Source organism: Melanaphis sacchari, unplaced genomic scaffold, assembly GCF_002803265.2.
Source record: "Melanaphis sacchari strain LSU unplaced genomic scaffold, SCAv2.0 Contig53_pilon_pilon, whole genome shotgun sequence".
Lineage (NCBI taxonomy): Eukaryota > Metazoa > Arthropoda > Insecta > Hemiptera > Aphididae > Melanaphis > Melanaphis sacchari.
Window position 1 is genome coordinate 724,878 of NW_020271371.1, and position 22,942 is coordinate 747,819.

Here is a 22,942-nt window from a genome sequence, read left to right on the forward strand (position 1 = left end):
GTAAATATTAAACTTATAAAATAAAGTAGCACCGAAAAGGTAACTTAAGTGTTTATTTTGCTCTTTCGGCAAGTCTTTAACATAAATATATTAAAAGTATAGGTAATAAGTAATAAATAATAACGAATAGTTTATAAGACAAAATATGCCTTAGCTAACAATAACTTAAATAGTTATAAATTATAATCCTAAATTGTTAAAATTATAAATAATTTTTCTAATGAAAAAGTGATTAAAATAAAATTTACAGTACGTTATTTACTTAGATGTTAATATGATTTTCGTGTATTAGATATGGGTTTTATGTGTCACGTTTAATTTGTTAACAACCTAGTCTATAAATAGAATATAAAAATTATAAAATATATTATATATATTATATTAGCTACTAACTAAGTATATTTAGTTTATGTTAACAGCGACATCCTGGCCTATATAAACTGATATCTCCAATAGAGTGAATGAGTGAGCGACTGACTTGGTTGTTTATAAAAGGTATAACGATTTAAAAAAAAGCAACATACTCTCATAACTAATTATGATACCTTAAGAAAATTATATAAGCAAGGATACATACATCTAACAGAAGATCAGCCACATTAACCTCCTTTATGTAATCTGGTAATTCTTTACGTTGTTCTTTTATTCCTACTAAGACTAGAAAACATTTAATTGCAATAAATAATAAAACATATGATAACAATTAAATTTTCAATTGACAGGATACACATTATTCAAACGGTAGACTTACATTGATTCAGCCGAAGATACGCAGCACTGAGTCTTAGAACACTAGTTTTTTCAATTTTTTTAGAAGAATTTGATATCAGTGGAACAAGTTTTGAAAGTTCTGTGATACAATTATTTAACTTCTCTCGTCTGAGTTTTTCAGCCAGATTTCGACTTTGTCGGCTGGAACTGAAAATTAAAAAAATATTATTTGTAGTTAATCTACGAATTAATTACATAATATTTGTTTTTAATTCTAATTTTAAGGGTATTGGTAGCATTCTGTTTCTAAAGTACCCAGTGAAGCATTTATATAGTATTTTGAAAAAAAGATTTAAATTTTTCAATTAAGTCAACAATACATTTTTATTTTATCTCTTTAAATCTTATTAAGTTATATTTAAAAAGTATAAATTAAAAATTAAAAATGTGTGAAAGTAGTTCTAAGTATACTTAATAGAAATTTCAAATCTGTTTTCAAAATTTAATCGCTAAGCTAGATCATAATACATACAATATACATAGTTATCTCTTAAATTATATTATAACATTTTTTTAGGATTGAGTAATTGTATGGTCAATACGAATCATTTAAAATTACATTTTGGTGGAATGTAAAAAGTAGCAACAGTATACGCCTTTTCAGTCTTCGAGCGAAATGATAATTATATTAATTTTAAAGTTAAAGTAAGTTTTTTCCATAAAAATTGGAAATATTTTGGGGCAAAAAGAGCTAGTTAAGGTTTTTATAAAGCTTCGAGAAGGATTTTAGTAAGTACCATGTCATAAAAAAATATAACAAGACTATTGCTTTCATACTCTTTTTGAAGACTAATCAAGCGTAGTTATACGTTTTAATCTTGTTATAATTTACAACTTAAATAAAATGTTCATAAATTATTGATTACAAATACTTTAAGTAAAAATTAATTAATAAGTCTCACGGGGACAGGGGACGATCATTTTTAAAATTTATCAGGAATTTCCTTACACGAAAGGGATAACAACTATGATATGTCCACAGAAGTATTGAAAGAATTAAAGAAGTTTACACAAGGAGATTTAACCAACGTGAATTTATAATCATAAACATCAGCTCCTACCTAGTCTGTCTTATATTATATATTATAATCTATTAAATCTATAAGCATATCACAAAATTACGTCGAATACAATGAAATAAAATCGCATAACTTTATTTTATGCTACTATACACACAACACTTCTATGTTTTCTAAACTCAAATGATGCGATAAAAAAAAATAGATCTTTCGGAACTCGGAAACAATAGAACAACGAAGCGTAACCCGACTACTTATGTTTCTAAATCGCTTAAGACTTAATAATGTACCTATACAAAGTACGACACATAATTATTGAATTTGGCAGTGAATTGCATAAATTGGCCTTGGAATGGACTAAACTTGCATCAAACTGCGTAGGAGAGGAAGGGGGATAGACAGTCAGTTTAAGGTTCATACGTAAAGAGCTGAATTTTACGATATTCTATTTTTGCCGTCTACTAAATAAAAACGCCATTGCACATTGCATCACCATTCTCTCACTTGCACACAACTGAACACGCACTAAGCCATCCTATCATCATCAATTTAAATACACCGCAAGGTATATTAAATATACATAATATACATTATAAATATTTTGAATAACGCGAAGAAATGTTTACGTGTTTTTCTAATTTTTACCGACAAGTCCTTTGCAATACACACACACACATGTATCAAGCGATGTGTATTATAAATGTAATTATTATTTCTAAGTAAAAGACGAATCGGATTTTCATAAAAGATTTTTTTTTTCAGTAATGATGATTATGTAACACCTTTGTCGCTAATCATACATACATTTATAGAAATTAGACTAAAGAAATTTGTGAAGGGATCTTTTACATTAATAATCTTAGTCAATAACTAACGCACGTGCTGGGTGTTATCAATGGATAACTTCCCAACCTTAATATTCGCCGTCAATTTTATATTCTCTTCTTTTTTTTTATCAAATCTAATTATTGTACAATAAATTATGTAGAATTTAGATGTATTTAAATTAAATAAAAAAAAAAAAAAAAAAAAAAAAATAAGAAATTAGATTAACAATATTTTTCTTTAATACGCAATTATATTTTAGCAGCAACTACAGATAACTATGTAAACGGATAATGTCAGTTAAAATAAAGACATGATATAACAATCAATTTAATTATAATGCCGTTTGTGGGTCATGGGTATATATAGTTGAAGTTTTAAGTATTTTTCAGTGAAGGGATTTAAAAAAAATGAGAACCTTTATTGCTATAGCTTGATTTATAGATCCTGCTTGTTTATTATTTGCCTGGTTTTTAATAATTTTTAACGCAAAGCTGTAAAGGTATTTAATCTAATAAGAAGTTTTTAGTTTGTATATAATTACAATCCACATAACATTAGGTACTTTATATTTAGGCTATAGATTATGGCAAAAAGAAAATAATAAATGGCTGCATAGTGATTTAAATAAGTAATAATAGTTTTTTTAAAAATTTAAATTCCGTAAATTATTACAAAGATTATCCTCATAAGTTTCAAAGTATACGTAGGTTAATTAATCATTTATGAATTGCTACCCATATATCATTTAAGATAAGATACTGTAATACAATTCTTTTCAAAGACATCACGAAACTGGTAACTAAATGTCAAAATAGTTAACAATACCAAATTATATATATATATATAAACTAATAAATAAAGATTTCTCCGGAAACAAAATTTCAATACATTTAAGTACTGTAAATCTACATGCGTGAAAAATTTGCAGATATACTTAAAAGCCAAACTAGTAGTAAGTTTCTTATACACCAATCTTAGTTAAATGATTAACAATACCTTATAAGTGAAATTTATTTCTTTTTAAAGAAAAATATCTTAAACGCACATGAGTAAAAAAAAACTGGAATTTATAGTCGATGCTATTAAACAGTTTGAGGTCAACGACATTCATATAAATTCTCTAACAACTGATATGTTGTTTGTACATAAATAAATAATACAATTTGCAGTTTAATAGTAAGTTAAGGTTGAAATGTCTACACTACATCAAACGAAATGTTTAAAACAAAAATTGAATCTTTTAAATTTCAATACTTATTAAAAGTTAGTTACATCATAATGTATACTTACTAAATTCTTATTATGTATTATTTTTGTATACAATTATAAGTATTACATAAATTATTTTGTATTTAAGTAAGTTACATTTTAATGATATTTTCATTTGCGTTTACCAAACATAACTTTCAAATTATTACACTGATAAAAGTAATTCAAGTATCTACTTAAAAATATTCAAGCCATCTAAGTCAGTGTATTTTAATTTTAAATGCACAACATATTATACATTTAGACTAATATATTTTAAATAAAATACATATTAATAATTTTAAAATAAATTGTATTAATTGTTAAGTACCGTCAAGGTAGACTTAGGTTGAAAATATTATAATTTTTAAAATGAAATAAAGTTTTATTAATTAATTAGTTTAAATTAGGACAATATAAGTACAAAACTATTTAAAGAAAGAAAACATTAAATCCAAATTTTAAATTATTTGAGTGTAACTTTTCATTATAGATATTATATAGTATTAATACATTATTTATATTATTGAGTTTACACGAAAAGAATTACGATTTATTAAAATAACTGATCTAAAAATAAAATATAGTTGAAAATATAAACGACAGCACACCTTAATAGTATTTTATAACGATACACATCATATATAGATATGGTATATATTACAGGCCTGTACATAACAAGAACAATAATTATATGTAAGCGTTGACACACATATATATAAAGTTTTATCAATGGACATCAATCGAAACAAGGCGAGTGGTGAGTACAGAGTCTATTGTCCAGCAATACAGACATATTTAAGTATGTTTTATACAGTTTGGCTATCATTATATACCTAAATACACTTACTAAAAAATAAAAGTAAAATAAAAATAATAAAAAATGAATGAATTAATAAAAAATAATAACAATGCACTATGTTTCCTTACACACAGTGGTTTGTATTCGTGTCGATCATTAGCGACTATTTATTATAAAAGGTTACGCGCTTAAATAACAAAAAGATTTCATCTAACTAACCGCCGGATGATATACGTTATTATATATTTATGTTGCCTTTGTATCAATGAATATACTGATAACATTAGCCATAATTACAGTCATATTATTGGCTAGACAGTGAGACTGAATAACTTGATAGGTATACACGCGCATTATGCAAGTATTAGTGCACATTAATATTACGTGCGTATTAAGAGTACCTAAGAAATTATAAAAGTTGTTAACAAACGTTTTAAACATATATTCTATATAAAATGAAACAAAAATCTCATGAGTACCGCAATATTGGAATTACGACTATACGAGGCCTACGGATGACAAAGATTTGTCTATAGAATACACTTAGAGAAGATAAAAATCTATTTTCACTTTTGTTATTATTAGAAAAACATAAAATTTATCTATTCGTCAAACTTTGATAACATTATACTATTATGATGGTGAATAGTGTAATATACAGTATACAATGTAAAAGGACGAGAGCGCGTGTGTGTGGAATTTCTGTTCAGCTATTTATTTAGTTAGTTTGCATAAAAAATAAACGTATGTTTGAAAACTTCAAATGCCATTGTTCACAATAATGGTAACTCGATGATAATCTGGATATATTTGTGTTGTTAGAATACACATATTTAAACTTTACTCATATCGAGTTATCGGTATCAAATGTTATATTTTCCACTTGGCATCCAAAACATACAATATTATTAAGTCGTGAAAATTTAGCTGTTAACATTATAGACTATAATAATTAATTAAAATTTCTACAGATGCCTTTACGAAATTGAATCTATTAAACAACTATGCTTTTTAATGAGAAAAAGAAAAGTTGCAATGCAACAAAATCATTCAAGATGTGAACAAGTAAGGAATGTCTTCACTGCAAACGCACTAAGTTTCCAGTTTTTAAATGTATTTTAAAAGATACAATATAATACCAAGAACAATGTTTAAACGATTTGTTTTCTATAATGTACGTACTTATTTAGTTGTTTAATATAGGGACTTAATTAGATTAAACATCTTAATGAGCTTACAATTGACAGAAAAATGTTCAAGAAGACGAAAGTTTTTTTTTCTTTACTTTTTCTATTATTTTTTTTATCTTTGATATATTTAGGTATTTTTTAATATTGAGCAGTGTGGATTTATAGTAAATTATCTTCAAATACAATCACTATAAGTATATTATATTTTAAATCAATAAATAAATCTTTACCAAAAGTTAAATCATTTTCATACTTTTTTGAATTACCAAATTCTTTAAATAAATACATTGTATATAAATTAAAAACAACGTATCAATCACACTAAAAATACAATGGGACACAATGATGATAAATTAGATATCTAGGATTAGAAACCTAAAAGTATATCATTTTGTAGAATACATAGAGTATAATCATTATGTAACAATGATGCGCGCCAGGTACTCGTATATGCAATTTTTTCTAAGAGTTCTAGATCTTTGTTACTATTACTATAAAAAAATTTAACTAGGCATCTTAACAATTTTAAGAATGTTCTCGTTGCTAGTAAATTTATTCGTATTTTTAACTGCGCACTTTTGTACGTCAGCACAGTTGTAATCTCTATAAATATTCCATGTACCAGTTGTGAAATAAAGCGAACTAAACATAAGAAATCGAACAGTTATAATCCTCACATAAAAATAAAATAAGATTTTGTTAAAAAAAAAAATCAATATTTCAGTTTACTATATACGTAGCAAATTCTGAGTGGTCGTATGCATATTTTAAGCAAAGTAATCATGTGCTTACAGTGACAATTTTAGAGAGAATAGTTACCTCCCTCCTTTCCCAGTTAATATAATTTTTATTTGATCATGTAGTTTTAATTTGTGCCAGAACGAATATTGGAAGTATAAAAAAGATAAGATTGTTTAAGTATATTTTGATGATGAAGCGACGACAATATAGTGGTGGAGAGGGCAGTGTTTAGACAGCAGACTCTAAAAAAAAACAATAAATCATTTGTCCAATTACAACAATGAAAACATCGAATAATTCATTTAATTCAAAAATGTTTATTTACATCCACCATTTAAAAATAATAACCAATGTAAAAATTGGATAACTATCAAATTTATTAAATTGTATGAACATTTGATAGTTATGTAAATAAGTTATTTCAAGAAATAAAATAAAATATAAACGTACACATATTTGTAAATTATCCTGTATAAAAATAAGTTAGCTATTAAAATATTGAAATTATACTTTATTTCTAAAATTTCACCAAGATCTACATTTAATTTGTTCTTACAAGTTAATTTATGATAAACAGATATTGTATTTCATAATATAAAACACAAATACAAATTAATTAATAAATAATAATTTTTTCAAACTTTTGTAATTAATAGTAAATAATAATAGAAAAAACTAATTTTTTTTTTTGATATATTATTGAAATTACTATCTAGTTGAGAATTTAAACTATATATGTTACGCTATTAATGAAAAATGTTATTTGAATCTTTATTCGTATTTTTTTGTTTCTATACATACCTATCAATAATTTATTGAAATAATACAAACGATAAACATTTTACCCACGATACATACCATATTAACTAACGAGATAAAAAATTCAAGATAAATTAAATTTTTTTAACTTAAACATTTTTTTTTTTTTTTTTTTTTTTTTTTTTTTTTTTATCAATAGATATTGGAACAATTTTGCTGCCGGTGATCCCATTCATTGCTTATGAAATACACGAGTAAAAAAGCACAGATAATAGTTTTATTATGCTTATTTGACTTTTGACTTATTATTATTGTAACCAAGATATAGCTTATGCATATTATTTTGTATAGAAATCCTATATTATTTTATAATTGAACAATTCAAATTTGATTAAATTTTTGTTAGTATCATTGCTCAATTGTTAATACTTAATTCTAAACTACATAAGTTAAGACGATTTTATTCTATAAAGTACTATTATTATAATTCTGGTTATACAAAATTTCATGAAAATAATGTAGTTAATAATAAACATGATTTATTTTTTAGACAATTTGGACGAAATAAACTGTTTTTTAAATATAATAGCTTGACATTCACGCTTAAATTAAAATTAGTGGTTAATACTTTTTTTTTTCTCTAAGGATTCCACAATAGTAGCCGTAAATAATTAAATAGTTGAGTTTGAAAAATACTTTTTAGGGTAATAAAATACATTTTTTTGATTAAACATAAATGAACAGTGTGGCATTTAAAAATAAAATAAATTATAAAATATTACCCGGTTTTTAACTGAAATTTCATAAAAAAAAAAAACGAAATTATCCATATAAACACTAGGTACCAAGTACTAGTACTACTGAAACTTATTTACGGTACGTACAAATTTGACGATTAAAAATATAAATTTAATCCATTCTATGTGATGTTTGCTTTCGATAATAAATCAAAAACAACAGATATTCGATACTAAAACTTTAAGAACAATTACGTCATCAAAAATGATGATAATTTGATGAAATGTGTACAATTTAAAAATTACCTATCAATTCTTTGAACACAATTCCAATGATACAAAATAATTTTACTAATAAAAAAAATATATATTGTTTATTTCATGTCTAGTGGCGTATTTATGGAAAAGAGTTAATGGGGTACACACCACGAAGCAATTTACTGTATGAATTACTATTCATACCATTCCTTATTTCATGCAAATGGTCCCAAAAACAAATAAAAATCTAAAAAATTATTTTAATAATTATCTTAAATTATTAATATACATGTATAACAACTTCAATCCGATTGTATAATAATGTGCATTAGACGCACTTTAGACAATAGTGAAATGTAAAATCATATACGTGTGCATTTGTTTTGATTGCATAATCATACATTGTAAATATATGTAAGTGATCAAGTGGGAGAAACGCTGAAGTGAGACAAAGTTAGATAGAATCAATTTACATATGATGAAACCCATGTAAATACGAATATATATATATATATATATATATATAAACATTATACGTGCTATGTGCATACATAATGATAAAAATGGAAACAATATAGAAAATATTTGTTAGAATTAGTGAAATAATATCAAGGTTAATGTACAAACGAACATTGAAAGATTATTTCAGTACACTATATTCTGTTATAAAGAAACTGCATTAAAGGTACACGTTCAAAATAATACAAAATATAATAATAAATAAGCGATCATATATATATTATGCACTTACTATACAGTTGTGTCTATTTAGCCAACAAGTCACATGAAACTAAGGGGGAATACATACGTTAAAGAATCTTATTTAATCCCAACCTATAAATTTCCGTAGATAAAAATTTAAATGATCCTGTATGTATATATAGTTACATATATAATATACACGTAGTACGCAGACGTATATATTATTATGCATATATTGTGTAGTTGAACGTGCAGTGATTAAAATGCATGTACATAATAATAATTGCAACGATATGGTATTAGGTTGCATATTATGGATAAACTATTCAATCGAAAACATGATATAAATTAATTACGTAAACTAAACTAGACGAATGATTAATAAAACGATTTCAACTTTAGTTTATGCATGCACTTAGGGAATCTCGTGGGTATTTACAATTATACATGCATACATAATACATTATACATTTTAATATTTAAAATATTAACGGTGATATACCACCACATATATCAATCATTCGACAGACATTTATACGCAATTTAATATCTAATTCGATACATTTTAATGTTTGGTGATTGTTGATGATAATTAATGACAACAGAAACAATAGATATATTTATTTCATACTGTTTAACTTAACTTAAAATAAAAAATGTATAAAAAGTTATTTTCATAAATAAATACATTACAATAAATAATGAATAGCGCCCATATGATTATTGATTAAGTTTTAATTCACACATAAATAGCAATAAATAAGAGTAGTTTTTTTTTATATTGCTAGAACTTATTAGTTATTGCATTTTAACTTATCGGTATATATTTTAAGTTAATAATATCAAGAAAGTAAACATGGGAATATGTAAATCACATAAAATCAACATTTTATTGAATGACCTTTGATAAATGTTATATATATAATTGATTACATTTTTTAAGTAACTTTGCACTGTACTGCACAAAAATTTGCCTGTTTTTTGATAAAATACTTTTATTATAATTATTACGATAAAATAATAATAAAAATGGATTACATTTCTCAATTTACAATACAAGAGTCTTATTTATCTAGTCTCATTTAAAAAAAGACAAGTTGATTTTTAATCTCTGTAGTTTCAGACTAGGAAAACATAAGTTGTTAACTATACACCGATGATTATTTAAATTACACTAAAATATTAAATATACGTAGTGGAGTTTCATAACAACAAAATAGTAAAAATATTTTGTAAAAATGAAATTAAAATGAACTTTGATTCAAAAAATTGTGAAATAATAAATTGTTTGTAAAGAATTTTGTTATATTATTAAATAATATTAAGATTTATTAAGAATAATAAAATTATCAATAATTATGCATTATAAATTTTAGATTTTTTTTTGTAAATACATACAAGTGTGATACTAAAAATTTAATAAAAATAAGAGAAATTATATTACTTATACATAATATGTATTAAATAAAGAATCATTATAAATATCAAAAACTATATTTTCACCAAGAAAAACAATAATTAAATAGAAATATATTATAAACATTTATTAATTTTAGATCACCAAAAAAGTTACCTAGGTGTGTTGGTTCTTAAACAAAAAATGAAAAAATAGCATTTTAAACTCCAATGTGTTTAGTAATATTAACAAGAAACTACAAAATAAATTAAAATTATTAATAAAGTAGATAAAAGATTTTTTTATTATTTACGTTGTATTATAGTCCAGAATATTAATCAATGACATTTAATTTGTCCTCTAAGTAAACTATATTTTCCACATAATGAATACTACGGATATTTTAGAAGTTAATACAGTAAAATAGAGAATGGCTTTTTACCACGTCCGACGGGACTGGGATAAGTGCCATAAAATAACTGTAAAATTTTTTTTTAAATTAAAGTACCAAGTGTTATTCAAGTGATTAAAATTTAAATTTACATAATGATAATGTGAATTTAAAAATAATGAATAAAAATATACAAAATAATAATTATGTTAAAGGTAAACGAAAGAATACGATTAATTTCTCGAAAATGATTACATATATATATATATATATATATATATATATATATATATATATATAATACAATACAGAATATTACTCTGCCTTGATAATTTCAATTCATATACGAGTAGGTAGTCGAATTTTTGAAAGTTGTTAATTACTTATTAGTTATATTATAATGTATAAAAGTATTTAAAAAAAAAAAAAGTTTAGATAAGTAGATTAACCCACAAAGAAATCTCAAAATGTTGGCCGACTATACATCGAAATTTCATTAAAACATTAAATGCTATAATTAGGTAATTAATTTATTTAAATTAACAAAAGGAAGTCTACTTAGAAATAAAAAAATTAAAAGTGTAAGATTTCATTCATTCATTCATTTAAAAAATTTCAATTTATTACGTTGATACTTGGTGAGAAAATGTATGTTGTTAGTGTGACCAAATAAAACCACATAAGACATTTAGTCCTATTTATATATTAAAGATACCTTTTAAAAATACATTTGAAATATTATGATTATTTTATATTATGTATCATACATATATTACTTTTATTTTTAAAACTTAATATAAACAATCATTTGAAATCAGATGAAAAATTTTGAATACCTTACCCTATATTACGTTTATTTTTTTTAATTTCATTTATCAAAGACATTTTTTCATGATAATTAGTTTCAAATAAATTTTAATAGTTGTTATAGATCATTTATAATAAATACAATTATTTTAAAGTTGGTTGTAAACAAACTGAATATTTCACAAATATTTCTTATGTAAATTTAATTACACATTGTATGCATTTTTTTTTTTATAAAATTATAAAAATAAATATGCTATATATAAGCATCATAGGCTTTATTGTTCAAAAATATACCGAGTATTTTAATGTTAAATTCATAGGATAAATTGTACAAATACATTTAATAATATTTATTATCTTATGATTAGCAAAGTAATCAAGTGAATTAAATGGTTTTCTAATGTATTGAGAATTTGTAAGCTATTTATTTGCTTCGGTATTTTAAGGTATTTTATCGCGCCATGATATATATGTCAATAATTCGATAGGCAAGATAAAATAAATTGAAATTACAAAAATTGGTCCAACAATATCGTGCAAAACACATATAATCAATACTTACAAAACTATTTATCAAACGTTAACGTTTGTCAACAGTTTCTTATAACGAAGGAATGATATTTAAAGGATTACTGCAAGACATGATTAATATAATTTAGATTTAAGTATAGAAATATTAACACATTTGTGTGGTTTGCAAAAACAATAATTAAAAATTTAAACTACATAATATATTATACGAGTATATACGCAATAATAGAGTTATGTTTTGTTTTATGCCCATACAAAAATAGGAAGTCAAAAAAGAATTATTTTTAATAAAATGTTCTTTTTTAAAAGAGTATAATAAAACTACCAATGTTAATTATAAAAATAATAACAATAAAACAAAAAAAAAACTATAAAATTCATTAAAACCTGTGGATAACATATTGATTTTTCTATTCAAACAGAACAAGTTTATTTATTAGGTATATTAGGTATAATACCTACTCTAATACATATAAGTCAAGTAATTTATAATTTTTATTTTTGAACGATAAAAGTGTATTTGGCGTCTAATCAAAAATTATATAATCTGTAGTTTTAGATTTTGCATTTTTAATGAGCACTCCAAAGCTTATATATATATATAAAAAAATTAAACCTTTTTTTGTAACACAATAAAAGCCAAATATCTATTTGAAATCAATTTTTAAGTAAATAATCAACAATTTTAATAAGAAAGATATGGCATTATTATTTTCAAAATAATTAATATTTAATTAAGTTATTTCAATTTATCAAAAAATAGATACGTAATAATATAACATAATATTGTAAAAACTATTTAAAAATTATATTACGATTCATACTATGATTACCTATTTTATACTCATGCCAAGTCGTTCTTGAATATAATATACCTATATTAATAATAATAACTTTAAAATTTATAATTTAAAAGAAATTTATATTTCATTTTATTATAATTTGGTAATTTATTATAATTTTAAATTAAGTATTATAAAATATGGATGTTTGACATCTTACAGATAACACATTTGTTATCTATAGTTGAATGCATTGAGGAGATATTTTATTAGACTCTATAATAATGTACACAATTATGATTTATTCAAAATTTTGAAAACATTTAAAAAGTAATAAATGTTACTTTAAACACTTAATTGCTAGAAACTTTAATTTTTTTTTTAGTTAAACTGACTTATTACCTATTAAAAATGATTTAAATATAATACAATTTGATACGATAAATTATTTTTGAAAATACATTAATGTACCTATAGCCACACATTTGTTTCTAACACAATAACAATTTAGATTGAACTAAAACCACAGAATCTAATAAAAAGCGAAAAAGTGTTATATACATAATATCTAGACAAGGACACAATTTATAGGTAATTTTATAGCTATAACACAAAGAACTGTTTTTGTAGCTTTGTACTGTACCGAAAATAAAATAAAAAATAACTAAATAACTTAAACGGACAGTTAAAGATTCATTTTTCGATTATCCAAATAATAACCACAAAACTAATGATGAAATTAAAGTTTTTAAATACCTTTTGTACAGGCCCACTTAATTTACTCAAAATACTAACATTTAAACTTTTTAAATTATTAGATAAACAATTTTTTTTTCAATATTTTGATTAATATAATAGGTGATTCCGAGGGTAATTCTAACTTTCATATTAATATGTAAATTTTTTTTAATTGACTCTCTTAAACTAAATATTGATAGTTTTCGATTAATTATTCATGGTTTAATACTAATTTGAAAAATTCGTGATAAAATTATAATAATAAATTACTAATTAAGAAGAAATAGGCAATAATAAAAAATAACCTTATATTATTTATACAACTGTATAATGTTTAAAATTCTTAAGTCAAAGAATTATAAATCTGTGTTTGAAATTTTATCATGACGAATAATCGATTATTTTTTTTTATTGCAGTGGTTATTTAACATATTGTACAGAAAACAAAAACCATGGTAAATAGTCTTATACTTTACGTCGGAAACGTTAACTAAAATAACAGTTTTATGCAAACAGATATATTATTATACTAAAAAAAAAGAAATCATTAGCCTGATTGTAATTTACGAGAAAATGTAAAATACATTGAATAATAAAGGTATTAATGTTGAAGAAAATAATTTTATAAAACTTAATTCAAAGAAACGTATTTTTAAAAATGACTTGTTTTCAAATAAAAGCTTGTAATTTTATATTATTATCGAAAATTGTTCTGTTTTCTTTTAACGAACCAGAGCGTAGGAACTATACTATTCATAATTTCAAGGAATATTTTGTCCATATTATATAGAATTCCAATACAAGTTCTTCATTACAAACAAGAGTTTAGATTAAATATAATATATTAAAATGTATTCATAAATTTATCACAAACGTGCATAGATATATAAACAAGTAAAATTATATAGGTATTACAATTTACCGATATAATACACAGATCATAAATCTAATGGTTAGGTTACGTAAAATATAATTTATTAATAATAATACATTTTTCGACTTCGTCATAAATGCACTAACATACGGTTGTTATGATGTATTAATGTCGATAAGTGTAAAAATACATAGGTTCCGATGTTAATTAATATTAGATGACAGATTTTAGAAATAATTACACATTCTAGTAGAATGACTAATTTTCTTTTAATATTCAAAATTTATCCAAGAATTCTATATTTATTTTTCAAATAAGAATTGTTTTAATTTAGCGGACACGCAGAAAGTTAAATTTAGTTCATAAGTAATGTATACAATAAATACACAAGGCACAGCCAGATTTATTATTTCAACGGGCATTTTCAAAAATATAAAAGGAAATTATTTCTTGATTCGTAAACAATACATAAATAGTACGAGCGTTTTGAAAAATTGTAACGTTAAAGTTGATTAACTATTGGTTAACACAACTTCTGGTAGTATTGAGTAGAAAGCAATTTATTTTAAAAACCAATAACCTAAATGCATTACAGAATAATAAATATAATATTATAATAAACCTTTGAAAGTCGTTCGAGCCTAAATTAATGAGTACAGAGTGATCGATGATGATTATTGATTAGAACTATTGGACGAAATATACCTATACGATGAAAATCGTAACTGATGAGAATAACAACAACTGTGGGTCCTGTAATCTTTTTGATCACGCGAAAAGATTACTATTAAACTTTATGCTCGAAAATCGCAAGAGTGTGATCGCGAGACAAAAATCGACTTACTCCCAACGTAGGTATTATATAGGTAAACGTTATATACGATAATGATATACACTTGTGTAGAAATCAAGCAGCGAAGATGACTCAAGTCCCGCAAAAATCTCCGCGTTACCGTTGTCGGTCGGTCGGCATTAAAAACGTTCTACGTAAAACACGCCTAACAACTTACTCCAAAATATCGCGAGGACAAGAAGAGACAAAAAAATGCAGTATTGAATTTATTTCAACGTTTAAAAAAAAAAAAATAAATAAATAATAAGTACTTATAATAGTGATCGTATGATTATCAATTTCATTGAACCACTGGGCGCCGAATACGACGGGAAACATATAATGAATTGCGTGATAAACACCAAAGATCAAGGTGTTATCTCTCTGTGTTGTGTTGTGAAAACACATCGCTCCAAGTGGCCGTCGTTATGTAAGACAATCTCGCGTACATTTACATATTTTAAACAACAAAGCGGGCGGCGGATGAAAAATTTCGCATGCCATAATCATATATCGCTATTCGTTACAGTAAAATTATTATTACTTGTTTGCGGTGGGTTTGTTGGCGACAAAGTCACAGTATTCGTAGCGATCAGTAAAAGGGTTGTTGTTATTGTTGTATCTGATGTTGTAGTTATTGTTGTTGTTGTTGTTGGCGTAATAGTTGTTGTTGTCCTGCAAGGCGTGGACCGGCAGCCGCGCGGACACCGGAACTTGCGCGTCGTTGAGGCCGACCAACGCGGAATGATTGCTGTCGTTAGTCGTGTAATACCGATTGTGCGGCTGCGGCGGAAAGTCGGCCACCGACGGATGAGCGGGCACGCCGTGACAGTCGTACGACGGTTGATTGCAGGGCGAGTAGACGGGCCGATACGACACAGGCGACAGCGACGACGAGGACGACATGGGCGACGACAGCGACGACGACGACATGGACCGGTAGCCGTTGTCCAGCGACGTGACCGGAGACGACGACATAGCGGCGCACAGGTTCCTGCGGTCGCGGAGTTGGTGGTACGACAACTGCGGGCTTCTGCGTTGTTGGTGCTGCTGAAGATGTGGCGCGTACGGGTGACGATGCCGGTCTACTGCGGCCGGCACGAAACCAGTTACGGCGAGGGGCATCATCGTGCCGCCCGCGTACGTGGACGGCGGTGCGGTCGAGGACTCGTCGCAACAGCCGTCCGGAAACATCATGACGATGCCGTTCTTGTACCGGTGCACCAGTTTTTGGATTACTCAAATCGTACGAAATATTATGTCTTTCTTATCCTTCGATAATGGCGAAACGCACAAAAACGAACGGAAATCACAAAACGACAACACCGTGCGACGTGCGCTAACCGGAAGCGGCGATGATAGACTCGCAGATTAAACGGTCAGGACACTAATAATAATAATAACACCATCCGCGATGTTTAGCGGCAGAGCGCGGTAACGGATTCGTCGGCGACACGAGCATCAAAAACCCTAACCGCACTCAACTCGGAATTGCGTGTACAGCACATGTTGCTTCCGACTCTCTGACTACTTCTAGCGGCCGTGGCGAATCGCTCGACATTGACACATTGAAGAAAGGGAAAAAATTGCGAGCAGGCGGACCGCCTCTGCCGGTGGGTCGTCCCGTCGCGTATGCGCGCGTGGTCCGGACCTGCAGTGCAGCCGGGCTTGCGCACCGTAACGTAAAGAGCGGCGGGCATGCGCGCGCGCTCACTCGACTTGTCTCCCGCGGCGGCAACACTGCACCGGTCGCTTGGCGATGCTCTAGGTGCGCGTGACGCAGCGTTTTGTGCATCACGCGCGGCGCGCTCGCGCGAGCTGGCCGGTCGGGAACCGCCGTTGCACCGTCACGCCGCCGACGGTAACGATGCAATTCTCGTAACCCGAGGTCAGGGTCTGCGGCGACCCAGAGGAAGGATACACCGATCGCGATACTGACCCATACCTATTGTATATATTATGATAAATAATATGGTTTTTGACTAGTAAAATAATATATTGTGCCCGGTAATTGTAAGTTATTACATTATTATAGGTTTCCGAGACAAGAGATATAGTCGCCGAATCAGTATGATAAAATAGACGTCTTGGGACGGGAAGGTTTCGATTTTAGACCCAGACGATCATTAATCACGTAATCGTTCATGATATCGTTTAATTCGTAATTAATTCAAGTATTACCACGCATAAAACGTTTAAATTCCGATATTACACGAAGATAAATGTATATTATGTTAACATTTAAACACTTATGAATAGCATACTACTTATTTTCAATAAAATATAAGTTATACGTATATAACAAAATTAATACATTTTAATTTCTTAGTGCACCATGTCTTTTAACCGATTTAACTTATCAGCTAGATATAGAGTAGTAATAGTATATCAACAAGTAAAATGTTAGTATCACCTCATACAACGTTGTGAAAACTTTTTTACAAATACAACATTTAAAAAAATGTAAGTAGTTGTTGTTAAATTGAAACAAGTTAAGATTAAATTTTAAGTAATCATAAGTTAACTTTAAAAAATGAATTTTACTATGAACACCATATTGCTATGAAAAATAAAATGTATTATTCAACAATCTGATAAAATAAACAAAATGCAATGCTGTATATCAAAATAAAAAAAATTTTAAACGTAGGACGTAGGTATAGCCGGTATATGTAGGTTGGGTTAATTATATATAATATAAAATTATTTTAATTTGTTGCAATGAATATATTTAAAAATCGGACAGGATATAATGTTCATGAACAAGCGTCTCACTTCGCTCATTTTCGTGTAAAATGTAATGGCATATTATAACTTATAAATAACCTATTATACATTTTAATTTAATAATAAGCTAAGTATTCGGAAAAAGATTCCGAATTTCCAAATTAAGTTCAGTTTACTATACGATATATAAAGCTTATAAGACTATTTCAAAATGTTAGTTAGTTAACATACATACCCAACAAAATACACAATTGAAATAATATCAATAACTCACAATGATTCATAAACAAAAATCATTTACATTTTATAAACACTAAGTTTTAAGCGGTTTAAGATAAGTATACATCTGGGCGATTACTTTAATACGATTAAAATATAGAACCCAGGCCTCTGAAAGCTGATTTAAAATTTTGGGTTTTACTATTATTTAACCTATCTCAAAAAAAATTAGTAATAGCCACATTATTACAAACATATTATGATAGAAATGTACACAGAGTCATTCATATAGCATTCATCAAACATGCAGTAATCAAAATAAATGCAAACGCCCATTTTCAACTATAAAATATTTAAAAGATAATTTTTTATGACATTTTAATATATAAGTAAATTAAAATTTGAACATGCAGTTTTTAAGTTATACAATTTTATGTAATAATGATAATACGCCCATCATAATGGGTTCAAAACTATTGTTTAAACAATTTAGCAAGGAATATTAATCTATCAACTTTTATAATATGTAAAAATGATCTAAATACCTATAATGAATATAAACGTTAATTTAATCTTGATTAAATTCAAATATATTTCATAGATTTCCGTCAAATATTTATTTTTATTTTTACTTAATTTCAAACTTAAATTTTAATATAAATTTATACTTTACATTAATAACATAATTATGAAACAAAAACACAATTTCATTATTCCGTATGAATATTGAGTACTTATATAGTTTACAAGTACAATCTTTAAATATCTTATACGTTGCGAAAAAAATTAAGTTAATATCAACATAAATTATAAATAATACAGATTAATGTATTACTTATAAATTTTAATATTTAGATTCATTATTTTAGATTTTATGTGAAGCAAGTAGGTGCTTATATAATAAATATACAATAGATATTCCTATATCATTTTAGTATCAGTTATCTCCTTTAGAAGTTATAAAAACGTTTAGAATTTTGACGTCTATATTTTATTGGTAAGATAGTTAATCTAGAAGATATTTTTAGGGAATTAAAACAAAACAAAATCCCAAATACTTTTTTTAATAATCGAAAAAAATAAATTAAATAATTAGTAAAAATGAGAAAACGAGAGTTTTTACGTAAATCAGTTTTCGACAAAGTAAATTCTCTTACTTTGTTGTTATTCAAAAACGAATAACCGTAGAAATAGATACTTGATATGTTCAATAAATATTTATAATAGGACTTTCTGTCTATAATATAATTTCAAAAATATTTAAAACATTTTTGATCTATTTATACACATTTGAATTTTTAATTTATTTTCAATAATTGTAGAATGAAAAATTTTAGCTTGCTCTAAAAGCTTAAAAATGTTTTTCAAAATTGTTCAAGAATTATTATTGGAATTAAATAGAAATTTCAGCGTAAATTTACAATAATTGTTTATGAGCGTTTGATATATTTGGAATTAAAATTTTTACGAATAATTTATAAAATGTTCAATTTGTATAGTTAAGTATTAAAAATATAACCTAAAGTTCCTCATAACTAATTCGTCTAATTCACATTGAAAACAAATCTAAAGAATATTTAAACACAATTTTTTATGAACATTTTATGATAAAATTTGAATGAAATTAGATATTTAAACAAAAAATAAACGTTTACGTATATTATTAAATTGTATAATATAATGTATATACACTATACACAATGACATGTTCGAAACATTTATACCGTTCTTAAGTAAAGCGGAGATTATACAAAAGTTAATAACAATAATAAATTATATGAATATACTTATTATACAGTATTACAATAATATATTAAACTCATTCAATGTTTTTAGAAAGATCAAATAAACTGATTGTAATACTTTAATAAATTACTTTATTAACAACATCAAAACACATATCATAAAAAAATACTTAGTAATACAGTAAAGAGTGACCGTTTTTGCTCAGAATATATTTCAAATCGAATTCAAATTTAACACATATATTACAGTGACTTACTCAATGACGAGATCCACTTGACTTTTATAGCAAATAGCAAAGCAGTAACATACTTTCCCACTTTTTAATAGTATGGAATGGTTTTAATCAAAAATATCATAAAGATTATATAAGTTATAAATTACAAAACTATAATACTATTCATACTGATAATACGCTTATTAAATCTTACTATCCACCTAATATTTTTCCATTAATACATTTTTATTTTTCATCATGAAAAATATGAATATTATATAAAAAAAATAAATCTTAATTTATGTGTTAAAGTTTAAAAATGTATATCTCAGACAGCTAAACGTAAAATAATATTTTCTTACCTTGGTGGATTTGAGCATACAGTTCCTTCTGCACTATATCGTGATGAAGTAGACTTTTTATCGTCTATTCCTTTCTCTCGGTCTTCTTCTTCGCCATCGCCGCAATCATCTACACGGGACGAGTTGCTATTGTCTTCCATGACTGCTATACCTAGAGAAGATTCAATAAATAGTATAAATCAAATATTTATTGGTTGGGTATAAAAATCTTAATTTATAACAAACAATAAATTAATTGTATGTGATAAACTTAGAAACAATAGCATGGAAAGTATTCATGTTAGCATCTATAATTTAACACTTATGTTTTACACGCTATATAAATTATAATTTTGTATTATTATTTAAAATTAAAATTATTTTTATTGATATTATTTTTTAGGCATTAACTTTAGGAGAATTATTGGTAAATAGAAAATAAAACCCATTGTTGAATACTCAATAAAATAAATAATTGAGTGCTTAATATTATTCAATCAAAAACTTTAAAAAAATACCATACATTTGAATAATCTACTATTCAGTATAAATACCTAATAATTATATACAAAATATTTTAGTATATATATTCTTATGATGACTCAATATGTTAATTATATGTATATATTTATTTATTTAATAAGTGTTGTACAAAATTGATTAAAAAATAAAATATTTTAAATATAAGGACCATAATATGCATTTTGCATTATAATTTATTTTTATTCACTATATTGTATATATATTTTAAAGTGCAATTCGTTTAATAAAATAGTTAAATGTACTTTTAAGATATTTTCTCACACATTTTAATTTCCTCTTAAACGCACTCAATCATAAGTCATAATAACAATTAATATAGTTGTAATCATATACTATTGTATCCATGTATTTCATAATAGACATAAAAAAGTATGCAACTTTAAAAAGAACTGGAAATTATTAATTAATAGATAATTATTGATTTTGATGTATGAGAATAGAAGTAAAAAAAATACTTTTGTAGCTAAAAACTATACAAAAATGTTTATACTTTATGGTAAAAATAAATAAAAAAACAAATTACAAAATTGATTAAAGTTAATAATATTAAATGATAAAAGAAGAAAATACGAAATTGAAAATTTCAAACAGAGATAATGTTTTTTAATTTTCGATCATATTTTTAAAAGATTTCACACGGCATTTATAAATGCATGTGAAACAAATAAAATAATCATTGATTAACATAAATAATTTTCTGATTGTAAAATTTAAAAATGTAAAGCTAAATTATCTATTTTTATTTTTTATTTACTGAGCATGTGCATATACGATATTCAAAGATTAAAATTCTTAGCTAGATTACTTACTAAAAAATGTAAAAAAAAAATGGGTATTTTTACAATTAAATTAATTTAAAATACTATATTTTAAAAATATTATTGGTTCTAAAAAATATTTTATCGACTATAGAATTAAAAACGCCGAGAATATATAAGTATAGGTAAAACGAAGGTAATGACTAAGAGATAATTATAAGACGTATTTTTTTACTTTATTAATTTTTTAGACTACAATATTTTTAAGTTAGATACTATAATGTGCAGCAGACTTGAGTTTATGTTTATCATAAAAAATATACGTGGCTTTATGAACTTTTTTTTAAATACCTACCGATAAAAAAAAAAAATTATAACCAACATTATATTTAAAAAAATTCAAGTTTTAAAAACTTCGAACATCTACATAATTAGTGTGCATTAACCACAAGTAGTTATTGATGTTTTATCATTAAAAACAAATTCAGTAAAATTGTTTAATAAATTTTAAGTGAACTTACACAATTTTTTATTATAGTTATGACTTATAAATATATGTCAGTTTTGTTAAATAAATGTATAACGAACTTAAAAACATTTTTATCATTAGTAATATCAGTTTATTACCAGTGAATATCAATATTAAAGTAGGTACCGATTAATGAGTATTATGTAATTAATAATCTACAATATTTATTATAAAACGTAAAAAATATAAATAACATATACGTTTTATTAGAACTGGAAGACTTTAATAACCTAAAAGAGTTAGAAAAACCTAAATATTAAAATATATATACATTATACATATTTATATGAATTGAAATGTATTAATTTAATTTACTAAATATTTTTAAGGACTGGGATTAGGTAAGGTTATAAAAAAGTTACAGCAATGAACCTCAATTGTTCATAGATAACCAAGACGAAGATGAAGAAGAATAAGAAAATTTATAATATACACCTTGGAAATTAGAAATTAATA

General features: G+C 25.4%; 1 protein-coding gene across 2 annotated transcripts in view; it reads right to left on the bottom strand.

The window, feature by feature from the left end:
* Positions 1–22,942, bottom strand: part of LOC112599545 (aryl hydrocarbon receptor nuclear translocator-like protein 2) — a 39,382-nt gene that overhangs the window by 12,396 nt on the left and 4,044 nt on the right. Inside the window, exons 2-4 of one of the 2 annotated variants that reach the window (XM_025346477.1) lie at positions 20,678–20,828; positions 752–918; positions 578–657 (exon numbers count right to left, since the gene is read on the bottom strand). In XM_025346477.1, coding sequence (XP_025202262.1) covers positions 578–657; positions 752–918; positions 20,678–20,817 — 387 coding nt within the window. In that variant the 5' untranslated portion in view covers positions 20,818–20,828. Of the gene's footprint in view, positions 1–577; positions 658–751; positions 919–15,953; positions 17,054–20,677; positions 20,829–22,942 lie in introns of those variants that run through there. The other variant, XM_025346476.1, reaches the window with a different exon arrangement.